The sequence below is a fragment of the Cibotium barometz genome, chromosome 1, assembly GCF_041138505.1.
Source record: "Cibotium barometz isolate CiBa-2024 chromosome 1, ASM4113850v1, whole genome shotgun sequence".
NCBI classification, from domain to species: domain Eukaryota; kingdom Viridiplantae; phylum Streptophyta; class Polypodiopsida; order Cyatheales; family Cibotiaceae; genus Cibotium; species Cibotium barometz.
The window spans coordinates 12,380,668-12,395,829 of NC_141046.1; the positions used below are offsets into that span (position 1 = coordinate 12,380,668).

General features: G+C 45.1%; 1 protein-coding gene across 1 annotated transcript in view; it reads right to left on the reverse strand.

Moving 5' to 3' along the window:
- The window catches only part of LOC147641608 (NAD-dependent malic enzyme, mitochondrial-like), a 92,811-nt gene extending 80,056 nt beyond the window's left edge, over positions 1-12,755 (reverse strand). The window contains exons 1-2 of the mRNA XM_086793712.1: positions 12,473-12,755; positions 182-278 (exon numbers count right to left, since the gene is read on the reverse strand). Of these exons, the coding sequence (XP_086649838.1) occupies positions 182-278; positions 12,473-12,637 (262 nt within the window). The 5' untranslated portion in view covers positions 12,638-12,755. The remainder of the gene's footprint in view (positions 1-181; positions 279-12,472) is intronic.
- Between the last annotated feature and the right edge of the window lie 2,407 nt (positions 12,756-15,162).

Here is a 15,162-nt window from a genome sequence, read left to right on the forward strand (position 1 = left end):
TTTCAATATAAAAGTTGTTTTATCTATAAAATTAAAATTAATCTGAAGATAAGCAAAATCTCTAAAGGAGACACTCATACACAAATGTTGTATTCACTCGCAATACAGAGAAATCTTATTTCGCTAATGTTAGATATAATCAGATGAGAGTCTTAAACATTCAATAATCTATAATACTCACTAAACCGATCAATTTGTTGCTGAAAAGTCATGACTCGAGGTGGTAAAAGGCCACGCAAATCTAGCCTATCCCTCTCTGTCAGCGGAAAAGCCGTACCCTGCGTTGAAAAAATAAAGGACGGGAACCGCGATCAAAAAGTAAAAATTAAAAAAACATCAGCAAAAAAATTTATGAAGGCTTCTTAAATTATTGGGAATCTGTATGTGCTGCTGCACTTTGAGAATGCAAGAGTTGGCTTACAGGATCATAAGAAGCTCTGATGTGATGTAAAATTGATTTGAATGTGGAGTGCCAAGTATTAAAGAGAAAATTTGATAATAGTAGAGAACAAGAGAAATCAATGGGAAGATGTAGATGGATAAAAGAGAGAACATTTTTTACCAGTAGAAAAGATCATTAGGAAGGAAAGAACACTAGCGCATTGTCTCTCTAATTAATAAGAGATAAACACACATTATGAAAAGCTTTGCAACTGCTCTTGTAAGAGCAACTATTCATAGAACCATAAAGAAAAATAAGTTTAAAAGTTTGAACAATCTTAAAGGTTGCAGCTATTGTCACGAGCATGGGCATACCAAAGAACAATGTAGATGAAAGTTACAAAATGTTTTCACTGCAAGAAACCTGAACACAGAAAGTAACAATGCTGCCACCTAAAAAAACATGCAACATAGCCAAATAAGAAAAAACTGAGGATTCAAGATACCTTTTCACTGCACATTGAGCATCTACACTCTCCAACGTTCAAGTTATGTCCAGGCATGAAGCCTTGGCAAGTACAGTTGTTGCCAAGCCACACAAATGTGTCGTAGCTTTCACTTATAAACATTTGATAGTGGAGAAGATTAGATGACATGGAAATTGAACCCATTTCTAACAACATGAAAAATTGAAACTTCTAAAAGCCCACAAGTTTCAGAAGTCTTAGGTTTAGCATTGGCATCAGCATTCACATCAAAAAAAAAGTATCATTGCATGCCTTGGCAGTACTATTCAAGACATCACGACATCGACCTCAAGGTCCACATTGAAAGAGTGCACAAAGCGGAAGCAAGATGAGCACTAGAGTGTGCTGATCTGAGATGTGCAAGAGAGAGATATGAAGCTAATAAGCTGAATATACTGCAATGAAAGCAATCCCGAGCAAGAGTCAAAATAGTCTCATAAGTGAAGGATACAAAAGGTGAGTGTGTCACCACATGAACCACACCTCAAACAAAACACTAAATGAATGAAAAGGGGAGAGGCCAGCCCACCTATATATAGGTCATATGGGGCTGGCCAACTGGACAAAATAATCTAGCCGACTGGAAAAATACCCAAAAAAATGGGAAAAAAACAAGAGAAAATAGGATGGCCAACCCACAACCAAGGCCATAAAAGGGATCAAATATCGGCACAATACAAGGGCAGAATATGGGGATGAATATGCTAGCACCCCCTCTCAACACCAGATGCTCAACAAACTCCAAGAAGCCGAAGAAGTCATCCTCTGTCAAAGACAAAAGAATGCACCAACAAGTACCAGGAAAGCTCCACAAGCAATCTCCTCAGCTACAAAAGCAAAAGAACATGCTGCCAAGTACACCGCTCCTCCGGAAGAAAACAACCATGTAGGATGTGTCATGCTGCTCCAAAAAATGGTGCCAAACCCAAATGTAAACACAGCGCCACAGTCAAAGAAATCCCTAGAAGCTTGCAGCTCCAAGAAGAAAATGAGTCTATCTGCTCCAACACTGTACCGAGAGTAGCCCAATGCTGTACAATAGCACCCTCCTCGAAGGTCGGCATCGCCAGATGTAAGAACTCAACTATCCCCTCTGAAAACTAATGCCGGGACTCCACAAGCCCAACCAAATCCAAATCCAAATCCCAATCCTTCAAACCCTGGAAAAACCACTATGCCCTGGGCACGGTCACGCACCTGACCACAATCCAAAATCCCACCAAGTCTGTAAGCACCACATCCAAACCAATCCAACATCCTGCAACATCGAAGAAGCGGATCTATGGAGCCGAGTTGTCTCATCAATAGCATCACTCAGAGCTGAAGTAGACTCCTCACGTAGAGAAAGGGAAACATATACATTCACTGTAGTGGTAACTGTAGTAGGAGCCTCCTCAGTAGCATCACACAGCATAGAAGCAGGCTCCTCCATAGAAGGCAAAGGGACTAGCAACTCATCCTGGTCACCGGTTGTCCAAGAAAAAATCGAAGGTGAAGCAACAGGAGACAAATCCCCTCAGAAGCTATAGGCAAAGCTAGCCCATTGTCCTCCACTGCAGGAATATCTCCAAAAGAAGTGTCCACAAGATCACTGGCTGCATAGCACACAGAAGCAGAAACCATCTGTTGATCACCGGCATCACCATACAAGTCACAAAGCAACTACCACACATAGAAAGTAGACGCATCATCAGGAGCATAGATGAAGTGTCGAAGAACCGAATCCTAACAATTCAGGAGGAGAAAGCCATAGATCTGTCCGTCAGTCTTCCTCCACGGAGGCAAGTGTAATATGCGGAAGCTTCGGAGAAGGATCAGTACTTCAAAACTCAGAAAACAGCACTCTTTTCGCGACGGAATTAACGCACAAAACTGAAAGACGATGTGCAGAAAATAGAGAGAGAAGGGGGAGATGGAGAAGGACACAGTATTGGGTCCCAATTACCCTCTGTAGGGCCCCCACCACGGATGGTGTATTTGCTTTATTAGAATGATGTAAATCTGAAACAAATACAAAGTACTTGACCTTTTCTTGGCTGGAAAACCTGCCCTTGACCTTCAGTCCTTCACCCCTTAGCTTTAGCAATGTTCTTGGCTGTCCTGGCCCTTGGTTGCTTGGAGCTCTTGGTGAATTATGAGATGAGATGAATGAGATCTTGGCTGGGCTTTTATACCCCTCCCTTCATGCAGTCGGCTGGCTTCAGGACAGCCTCACGACTGTGTCTTGTTAATAAATTGTTTTCACACTTGTTTAATTGCTGTCCAGCCTGCGCATGCTTCTGGGCAGCACCCTGGCTGCTGGGCATGCTGCGCAGAGGTGTGGGACTGCCCCCCACACCTGGCCGCCTGCTGTTTAGGACTTTAATCTCTGTCGGCTGCCTGTCCAGAAGCTCTGGAGCTGGCCGACAGCCCCTCCAGCCCTTGCCTTGGCTGGTGGGCAATATCTTGGGCCCTCCTGGCCCCTTGGGGGTGGTTCTATACCTCCCCCATGCCCATACTAAGTATGCAAATGCAAATCCTTGCCCTGGGGTAGCCCTATGGGCTGGCCCCATCTCTACATGCAAACTACATGCCTACAGAGGCCTGGCATCCAGTTGCAAACCAGATACTCAGCACATCTGACATCATTCCAGAGGGAGACTCACAGCGCGGACTGGCACTGCTTCATGTGCAGGACAATGCACACCTGACCTTGGACTCATGTGCAGGACGATGCACACCTGACCTCGGACGACTGAGATGGATCCCTGGCTGACTCGTCCCGGACTGGGCTCACATGGGACCAGTTCACCATCCCAGGTCCTGCACCTTCTGTACAGAATGTCTACGTGGCATCCAAGTGCGAGATGCACGTGACATCCCCTTCTGCTTAACTTGACGGAAGCTGCATAGCCTCCAAATAATCCGTCAATAAAGCCGGATAGTCTTCGAAAAAATCTTTGTCGAGCCATACCGCTTCATGAGTTCCTCGGTCTTGAAACTTCGTGAGAAACTGTCGTAGTCTTCGGCCTGAGCCATGCTGGAAACGGTGCAGAAGGATCTATTCTGGAACCATTACTTCTGCTTCATCAATGATGTCTGGTTCCGCTTGGTCTTTGACCTCTGAAGGGGGTGGACCTGCATATGGCTTTAACCAACTGACATGAAATACATCGTGCATAGTCCAACTCGGAGGTAGCTTTAACTGCATAGACACCTCATTAATCTTTTTCCGGATGGGGAATGGTCCGAAGCTCCTGAAAGACAACTTTGGGCATCGCTTGCCCACCTGCTTCAATCTTTGCTTCATAATCCGAAGATATACCCAATCTCCTTCCGAAAACTTCATGTCCCTTCGGTCTTTATTGGCCTGTCGAGTGTAGGCCTCTTGCGCTTTAGCCAATCTGTCTTTAACGGACTCTAGGATCTCCTGGTAAGACTCCGTCACTCTGTTCGCCTCCGGTACTGAAGACGAAGTCCTGGTTAACAACGACTGGAAAGGCCTTCCAAACGCTGCCTCATATGGAGTCCTGCCAATAGCTGAAGAAAAAGAGTCATTCAAAACAGCTTGAACTAAAGGCAGAAACGATTCCCACTTACCTTGCTGATCGTGGACATAACACTTCAGCACATCAAAGGCCAACTGGTTGTATATCTCTGTCTGGCCATCTGTCTGTGGGTGGAATGCACTGGAAAAATTCAACTTAGTACCAAAATTATCAAACAATGCCCTCCAAAAATGACTGGTAAACTTGGCATCTCGGTCTGACACTATGGTCCTAGGAATCCCACCAATCGGGTACCAATGCCGAATAAATAGCTGGGCAACATCCTCGGCGGTCACATTGGCCCTGCAAGGAATAAGCATAACAAATTTGCTGAACCTGTCAACAATAGTCAAACACTGTGTATTACGCTTACTCGGACTGGGAGGCAGATTTGTGACAAAGTCCATAGAAATGTCTTGGAAAGGACCCTCAGGAATTGGCAAAGGCTATAACAACCCTATCTTCTTTCCACGAGGAGCTTTCACCTTTTGACAAATGTCACAGCGTTGTACATATGTAAACACATCACGCCTCATCTTTGGCCAATAGTATTGCCGTTCTAATTTCTCCAGAGTCGAATTCATGCCCCTATGACCACCTGTAATGGCGTCATGGGCATCATGGAGAAGAGCTGCCCGGAATGATTTCATGACACATAGTCGGCCTTTGTAGAAAAGCCAACCATCGCGTATCAGAAAATGGCATGGTCCTGTGGCATCCAATGCCTGTTCCCACTGAGTACCGAATTCCTCGGAATCCGCGTACGTGTGCTTCATGTCTTCTAGTCCTGTACCAACAAGGTCCAGTCTAGTGGTCTGAATCGCAGATACTTGTCCCTTCCTGCTCAAAGCATCGGCCACTGGATTGGCCTTTCCTGGAAGGTACTCAATCATGCCACCGAACTGCTGGAATATCTGACTCCAGCGGTGTTGTCGATCACTCCACTGTGCACTTGGCATCGTCTGAATCCAGCGCAATGCCTGATGGTCAGTGCGAACCTCGAAGTCACGGCCATACAGGAAATGTTTCCAATGTTTCAAGGCCTGTATAACTGCTAGGAGTTCACGATCATAGACTGAGTGGTTCTTTTCGGCGGGCAGTAACTTACGAGACATGTAAGCTACTGGATGACCATTCTGTTGCAATACACCTCCAATTGCGATGTTACTCGCATCGGTGATCACCTGAAATGGTTCGTCCCACGAGGCAAGGGCTAAACAAGGCGCTTCTGATAAAGCCACCTTGAGGTTCTGGAATGCCTCCAACGCTCGTGGAGTCATTCGAATCTTTTGCCTCCTTGTTTTCACTCCCTTTAACAGATCGGTGAGGTCTGCCGAGAGATCAGAAAACTTGTCAATGTGGGTGGAATATGCCTGGCATATACCCACAAATGATCTAATGTCATAGGCAGTCTGAGGTACTTCCCAGTTAACAATCTCGGCTACTTTAGCCGGATCAAGTCGAATGCCTTCGGCACTGATTATATATCCCAAGTAATGTACCTGGAACAGATAAAATTCTGACTTCTTTTCATTGATATAGAGCTCGTTGCTTTCCAGCAACTTAAGGACTTTCTCCACATCAATGTCATGCTGCTCAACTGTAGCTGAAAATATGAGTATGTCGTCCAGAAATATGAACACACACACTCCAATCAACTCCCGGAAAATACGCATCATCATGCGGTTAAATGTAGCTGGGGCGTTCGTCAAACCAAATGGCATGACCACAAATTCATAGTGGGCCCGTTCTGTACGGAAAGCTGTCTTGGGGATGTCCCCCTCAACAATCCGAACCTGGTGGTACCCACTCTTTAAATCTAATTTAGAGAACACCTTAGCTCCATTCAGCCTCTCGCGAATATAGTCAATTCGAGGCATCGGGAATCGGCTCTTGATAGTCAGCTTGTTGAGAGCACGATAATCGACACACAACCGAGAAGACCCATCTTTCTTCTTGACAAATAAGATCGGTGCTGCAAATGGCGACACGCTGGGGCGGATGAAGCCAGCTTGCAACAATTCTTGGAGTTGGCAGTCCAACTCCGATTCCATTGCCTTAGAAAGGCGATACGGAAACTTGCTCGGGGGTTCCGAGCCTGGGAGGAGGTCAATCTTGTGATCCTCCGGTCTGGACGGGGGAAGCTGGGGAGGGAGACTGTCCCGAAGAAAAATCTTCTGGAACTTTTCATGGAGAACCGAGTACTTCTCGGAAGCACTGGCCACCGTCTGGGCTGTCTGGATGTAAATCATCGCACACTGTGCGCCTTTCCTGACTGCTCGCTTAGCCTGCAAGTGGCTTATGAGCGGAAAGTTTGGAATACCTGGCTCACATTTAATGGTCACCGGGGTGTTTGACACATTCCGATCGATCTGGAACGTGTGCTTGTCCCACTTGACATCAGGAAGAAACTTGTGAAACCACTGGATACCCAAAATTTTGTCTTCTCCTACAAGAGGGGCAACCATAAAGTCACGCACAAACTCTATGCCCTGAATCACTAACTTAGCACCTCGAGCTTCATACTTGACGCTCGTTGTCATACCTGTGCTAAAACCCTCAACTTGTTTGTCCACCGGAGTCAGCTCGAAACGGGCACGCCTAGCGGCCTCTTCCGTGATCACATCCTCCGTGCTGCCGCTGTCAAACAAGACAACGACTCTCTGGCCACCTATGTAGCCAAAGGACTTGAGCAATTCGTTGCGCTCATACTCCTGGTCATGGGCGCCCTTCTGCTTATCTTCGAGCTCTCGGCTAATAATTGCTCCGACTGAAGCACCGGGGGTTGAAGAATTGGGGGTAGCCGCTGGGGTCTGTGTGGGAGTTGTGCTCACCACGGAAGCTGTGGAGGCGGCGGCGGCCTTTGGAGGCTTCTTCGGACAATCCCGAGAAGTATGTCCTTTTGTGTGACAAAAGTAACATCTACCCTCCTTCCTGTACTGAGCAAGCTCCTCAGCACTCAACTTGCCACCTGTCTTGCCTGCCTCCGCTTTCTGGTCTGGAGTAAGCTTAGACGCATTGTTCGAGTTCTTGGAGCCAGAGGCTCCCGGGCTCTGTCCTGGGGAAGACCCCGTCTGGTTCTGGCTTTTGCCCCCCGAGGCGTTAGCCTTGGGAGAAGCCGGCTGGGAAGTCTTGGGCTTGCCACCATTGTGTTTCATTTCTGCACTCTGCGCAAGCGAGAGTGCGTCCTCAAAGGTGGCTGGTCTAAACATACGCACCTCCCATTGGATGTGCGTGTCCAGGCCATACAAAAACTGCCCTTTCTTGTCCGCATCAGATAAGCCTAATTGTAGACACAAGGTCGAAATTCTATTGGCAAACTGAAGGACTGGTTGCGCATTCTGACGCGCACCCCTGAACTCGTCTTCGAGTCGCTCAAGGTAGTGGGGCGGTAAAAACCGCTGCTTAAGGTCACGGACGAACTCGTCCCACCCATAAGCTGCCATACCTGATCTGGTGTGGGCATGAGCCCACTGAGTCCACCAAGGAATGGCCTCACCTTCCAAATACCAACTGGCTAAGATCACTTTGTCAATATCTGATTTCCTAACTGCGGCAAAGTAAGCTTCAAATTGATGTAACCATGAATACAGAGTAGTGGGATCGAGTTTACCATTATACTTACTGAAATTCATTTTCTCGGGAAAACGATTCGAGGGCGCCGCCGGTGTCAATCTGGCGTCCAGAGCTCGGAGGTAACGCTCGTGTTCCACTCGTCGCATGGCTTCGTCTTCTCGTTGTCGAATCTCCAATGCACGCATCTGCATCTCAAGCAAGGAGCTTGGCTGCGGCTGTGACCCCTCGAGAGGGTCCCTGTGACGGGATCTGGTATCTGGGGTACGGAAGGAGAGGGAGGAGGAGATGGAAAACGCGACGCTGGAGAGCGAGAACGCTCCTCCAGAGCCAAAATCCGCGCTTTCTGCTCATCCAACTTGGTTGTCTGGTCTGCGATTGCTCGCATCATCTGCTGGAACATGTCTTGTACACTCAAGCCGGGTGCCCTAGCTGGGCTGCCTGGTGCACTCTGGTCCCATGGTTCTGGTTCTCTCTCGTCGCCGAAGTTCGCCATATCGGGAATATGCAGTTCCTTTCCGGAATGCAATCTGACCATCCACTATCTGTGTGGGAGACTTCCGGAGGCTTCCGGAGGCTAAAAACCAACCGTCCTTCGAGGGACAGGAGTCACTCCGAAAGGGGTAGTCCACCGGTGTCTAAAAACCAACCACACGAGCGAAAAAAATTTCTGGTTTTCTTTGCTGAATCTTTGTCCTTGAAGTAGGCTCTGATACCACTGTAATATGCGGATGCTTCGGAGAAGGATCGGTACTTCAAAACTCAGAAAACAGCACTCTTTTCGCGACGGAATTAACGCACAAAACTGAAAGACGATGTGCAGAAAATAGAGAGAGAAGGGGGAGATGGAGAAGGACACAGTATTGGGTCCCAATTACCCTCTGTAGGGCCCCCACCACGGATGGTGTATTTGCTTTATTAGAATGATGTAAATCTGAAACAAATACAAAGTACTTGACCTTTTCTTGGCTAGAAAACCTGCCCTTGACCTTCAGTCCTTCACCCCTTAGCTTTAGCAATGTTCTTGGCTGTCCTGGCCCTTGGTTGCTTGGAGCTCTTGGTGAATTATGAGATGAGATGAATGAGATCTTGGCTGGGCTTTTATACCCCTCCCTTCATGCAGTCGGCTGGCTTCAGGACAGCCTCACGACTGTGTCTTGTTAATAAATTGTTTTCACACTTGTTTAATTGCTGTCCAGCCTGCGCATGCTTCTGGGCAGCACCCTGGCTGCTGGGCATGCTGCGCAGAGGTGTGGGACTGCCCCCCACACCTGGCCGCCTGCTGTTTAGGACTTTAATCTCTGTCGGCTGCCTGTCCAGAAGCTCTGGAGCTGGCCGACAGCCCCTCCAGCCCTTGCCTTGGCTGGTGGGCAATATCTTGGGCCCTCCTGGCCCCTTGGGGGTGGTTCTATACCTCCCCCATGCCCATACTAAGTATGAAAATGCAAATCCTTGCCCTGGGGTAGCCCTATGGGCTGGCCCCATCTCTACATGCAAACTACATGCCTACAGAGGCCTGGCATCCAGTTGCAAACCAGATACACAGCACATCTGACATCATTCCAGAGGGAGACTCACAGCGCGGACTCGCACTGCTTCATGTGCAGGACAATGCACTCCTGACCTTGGACTCATGTGCAGGACAATGCACACCTGACCTCGGACGACTGAGATGGATCCCTGGCTGACTCGTCCCGGACTGGGCTCACATGGGACCAGTTCACCATCCCAGGTCCTGCACCTTCTGTACAGAATGTCTACGTGGCATCCAAGTGCGGGATGCACGTGACAGCAAGGTCCGGTAAGCACTGATTCTTGTACGAGAGAACCTCCATCAAACCATACTCCCTAAAGAATAGAAGTAACCTGCAACTTCCATGACTAAAAGTTTACCACCATCCAACTTGTCTAAGTCATCCAAAAAATAACAAGAAGGTGGCATGGGAGAAGGAGAAAAATCTACAACTGCCATTGGTGATCCAGTCATTAGGACCAAACCTCATAAGCTCAAAAAACTACCCAAATCAGAAAACGCTAATGTAGATCCCTTCCTCCCACCAAAACACAGCCCTCTCAGGCTAGACAGCACCTGAAAATCCTCCTGTAGCTTCTATAGCTTCTGTTGACTGTAGCTTTTGTCGACTGTACTTGCAAACTTGAGGCCACCAAAAGAGGGAAGCAAAAAATGCTGATTTGATAGAGAGAAAAAACAGCCACACAAGGCCAGGGAATATGGTGTAAGAAGGTGCAAGAGGGAAAGGCATCAACAAGGACAGCCCTCACTATAACTCGCGCTCTCCTCAAGAAAAACGCACAATCTCAAAAGAAGAAAAGTGTACACCACAAGTACCAAGGTTGCCACCAAAGCCAGAGTCACCACAAGACCCCCTCTGCAATAGATAGTGTCCACCACTGGAGAAAAAAACAAAGCCAAACAGCGGGCTGCAGACCTGAAAATACATGCCAACCAGTTCCACACTTTTCGTAGAAAAAACGCTGATGAGAATATACATGTAGGCTGTAAGCGATGAAGCCTAGAAGAAGGTAGAGCAATCAGGAGTAATCATCCAGAAAACGCAGCAATCCAGAGGGCTGTGATTCTGAAAAATGCAGAGGTGAATGGACTGTAGAAAGGGTAAAATCTGGGGCAGCGGAGAGAACTTTGAACCTAGAGCGATGATACCATGAAAGAGTGCACAGAGCGGAAGTAACATGAGTGCTAGAGTGTGCTGATCTGAGATGTGCAAGAGCGAGAGAGACAGAGAGGAAGCTAATAAGCTGAATATACTGCAATGAAAGCAATCCCGAGCAAGAGACAGAATAGTCTCATAAGTGAAGGATACAAAAGGTGAGAGTGTGTCAACACATGAACCACACCTCAAGCAAAACACTGAATGAACGAAAAGGGGAGAGGCCAGCCCACCTATATATAGGTCATATGGGGCTGGCCGACTGGAGCAACCGACCTGATCAACTGGACAAAATAATCTAGCCGATTAGAAAAATACTTGAAAAATGGGGAAAAAACAGGAGAAAATAAGGGTGGCCAACCCACAACCAAGGGCCATAAAAGGGATCGAATATGGGCACAATACATGGGCAGAATATGGGGATGAATATGCTAACATACATTGCCTTCAACACCAGGATCGGCATTTTCATTTGACAAGAGCATCAATAAATGTATTGGTACTCATCAAAACTAACACCAAAGAGCAAGACATGGACCCATTAAATAAAACTCGGTAAAAAAATATGCATTCCGACTTTTTGTAATTTTGAAGACAAATTTAGTTATGGAGAGAGAACACAGGGAAGAAATTATTCGATATTGATGTGAACTTGGCAACTAAAAATGTAAAGACCTGAGTGGAGGTAGTACCATGGCATCTATTCATGAGTCATGTTATGGTCTTGCATGGAAGCACGATCATATCCATCAAGAAACCCCTTTAAAAGTTGACTCCACAAAATTAGTTGTATGAAGGTGATTGCACCATGGAGACGCTACAAAGGGAAAGTTCACCTTTCCTTTAAAGCAAAGGAATCTAAAGCAAAACACGCTAGTTTTTGAACTTACCACTGTCACCTCATGGCATTACCTGATCTTGAAGTAGTGCGTGTGCCCAAGCAAGCAGGTGACCTCAAGCGACTGCCTTATAGAATGGCAGACCTCGACGCTCCTTATCTAAAAATCCAGACTAAGATGGATATCCCAAAAAACTAGCTCACTGAGGAATGCTTCAAACTCCCTAAAAGAGTCAAACGGGGTCATCTGTACTAAACGAGCTGGTTTTCTTGAGGAATGGCTCATTTTGAGGTGACAAGAGGAGTGGAACTTGGGCCATCTTAAGTTTCTGACTAGTAATGAGCTGTCTTGACTGGCTTGGCAATATGGCAGGACCATGCATAGCGCCTCATGACAGGATTCAAGGATCATTCAAGCACATCATGATCTGCTTAAACTGTGAGATGTGTTTGCTCCTCTTTAACACGTGAGCCACAAAACAATGGTTTGCTGAGGTGGCAAGGTATAACCTTCGTGAGCTAACCCTGTGAACGCATGGTGATCTGGATGAGAGATGCAAGTAAAATATAAAAAAGGGGCAAAGACTGCAAGTTAGCATTGCAGTAGCAGTCAGGATCTGCAACTGTGTACATCAAGATGCATTGAGTTGGGGTGAACTTGATTTGTTTTACAAATTAAGGTGATTTTGTGCAGCTACGTATGGTATTGCCGCAAGCAGTCTTTTAACAGGTTGAGATCTATGAAAAGATGTCTTGAGTACTCTAGGCATGTCGAGTAGGTTTTCGAGTGCAATTCAAGTAAAAACTTGGAGTATGCAAACCCTAAAATTTTCCGAATTCCACAGTGAAACAGGTATTTTGAAATTGGGAAATACAGAAACCCTAAAAATCAAGGCAAGATTTTATCATAAGAAATGCGAGACACACACAGAGTACCTTGTTGAACCAGGGGTCGTGGAGGATGTCTGTGCTGCGCTTGTGCACGATCGAGGGGCGGGCGGCTTCGTTGAAGATGTAGCGATAGCAATGGTTGCCGTAGCCTCTGCAGAGAGGCCTGCAAGCCCGTCTGCGCAGACAGAAGATGAGCTGCTGTTGCGCCATTGCCAAAACACGCACACAGCAAGCAGGGCTTTCTCCACAGGAAATGGCAGTTAGCAAAGCTGCAGAAATGAAGCAAAGTTCATATCCTTTTTTTCAAAGGACTTCACAGTGACAGCACTTGTCACATCTCAATATGTGTTCGTGTGGGTCCCTTTGGGCCTAGCCACCTTCTGTTTGACACGTTAGGAAATTAAACCCGGACTTTTAATTCGCTGCACAGAACCAAGTGAACGACCTCCTTTTTTATTGAAAAAATGCATAGATTAGCCTGTTTTTTTTTCAATATTATGAATCTTTACATTCAAGGCTATGCAAAATTATGAATCTTTACATTATGAATAAATGCATAGATTAACCTGTTTTTTTTTCAATATTATGAATCTTTACAGTCAAGGCTATGCAAAATTACAACCGGTTTTTCTCAATTTAAGTGGTGTCTTACCTGGGATCTCAGGCACAGACACCAAGGCAAGCTTTTTGACTTTACACGTATGAAAAAAGCTATTAAATTCATCTAACGGAGCCATGTGTGCAGGTTATGAGAGAGGCAAAAGAAGGTACCAAGGGCTATCACACCATATCTACAGACCCTAATTGGACCTTCAAGGTTCAAAATATATACCTTCAAATTTTGAATTTAACGGTTTAAAACTTAGTGGTTTTTAATGTTTTAATATCAAAACTTGTAGAATTTGATAAACTTTATTTTGAGCACACTATAATAGAGATGAGAAACTTTATTTTGAGCACACTATAGTAGGGATGAGGTTAACATCATCAAATGGAATGCACTCCTAAGATATTGATGTGGAAAATTTTACTGAGATCCTCTTAAATAAAGGTTGGCGACGATTGTATGGTATAGATTCATACAGATTCACCAACACGACCATGACTTGATAGTTTGTGATAAATTTTGCCTCTTAAAGAAAGGTTGGCAATTATATGGTATTGATGCACCAACGACCATGACCAAGGGGTGTTGACCTAATCAACATTTTCTCAATCCTACCTCCTCTAAGTGAATCAAGGTAACAAATTAGTAAGATATCTATTTAAGGGGTTTCACGTGCCCTATGTTTCGGTTGCGAGAGTTTGCTTCTATAACCACCAAGTCTAGAGAGGGGGTTCAACCACTACACATGTCTCATCGATCTTACCTTTAGGCATGTAAAAACTCAATCGGCTACTATAAATTGGGCAGTTAGATTGTGAGACAAGGAAAGTATGTGATCATCTTCCTAAATTTCTTATCACCGACCTTCCCACAAGATTTGGTAAACTAGGAGTGAAGCAAGTGTATAAAAATGAATTCAATTTGGATAGGCACTCAATTAGTGTACAAAGCTAGTAAGAGACATGCTTCCAACTTATTAAGTTTTTTTTTGTAATCTAGATATTATCTAGCATTGTCAAAATTTGTATGCATCATCGGCACTCACTTAGTGTATAAGGCTAGCAAGAGACATGCTTCCAACTTATTAAGGTTTTTTTATAATCCAAATATTATCTAGATTGTCAAAATTTGTATGCATCATATCATGCTTTACACACTTGGGCTTCCCCATCCTATACTACATCATGTTCACCTTGCTACTAGCACTTAAACGATTGTCTGTAAAGGACCAAAAACTATGCTTGGACATGAAATAAGCATCTCCAAAATGGCCAATAGAATTTGCCTCAATACTATGGCATAATCGTGTACAATGTGGTGTAATAATTGTGAGAGCATAGTGGTACTTGTATTGAGATGTCAATGAGTTTTCATTTGAATGTGTGATAATAGCCAACTAGGGTCATGACCCCACTTGCCTCTTTTGCAATTTTCATGATCTCGTACTTTGTGAAAGCAGCCTAGGCCTTAAAATCCCCCCTATTCATCCCATGGATACTTGTCTATGGATGAATGGATATATGTCTATGGATGGAGCTTGAGTGTGTTAAAAAAAAAGTGCATAGAATGTGGCATTTTTAATGGGCCCATCCCATTAAGGTGGAGAGTGCATCCTAAGGAGGCTACGAAAATGCAAGGGTTTGGAAATATCATGGATGGGACAACACAAGGGCTAGAAATTCATTGATAGGCATTGCTTCTAATCCAAATGCAAGTAGTTGAGTACATGAATGCCTTTGAGGGATACTTAGAATAAACCACCCACTATTCAAATGATTTTCTGAGGATTTAAATGTGAAAAAAGCAAAGGTTAAACAAAAAAAAAGGTGGAGAACCGAAATTGTGCTCACTTTTAATACTCATCATTTCACATTGAATAAGTTTTTTCAATCTTTAATGTAGACTCAACTAAGGCTCTCGCTTTTACTATTTATGCACCTTTTATCAATCTATACATGGATATGCACATTCCAATAATGATTTGAGATTTAATGATTAAAATCCATACTATGTTATTTTTGTGTAATTGGGTGATTCAAAGGATTATTTGGTGGGAGTAACATAGTATTATGCGTTATGTTAGCATGCTTTACTAGGGATCGCAATCCTTTTTTAATCAAGAGTGTGT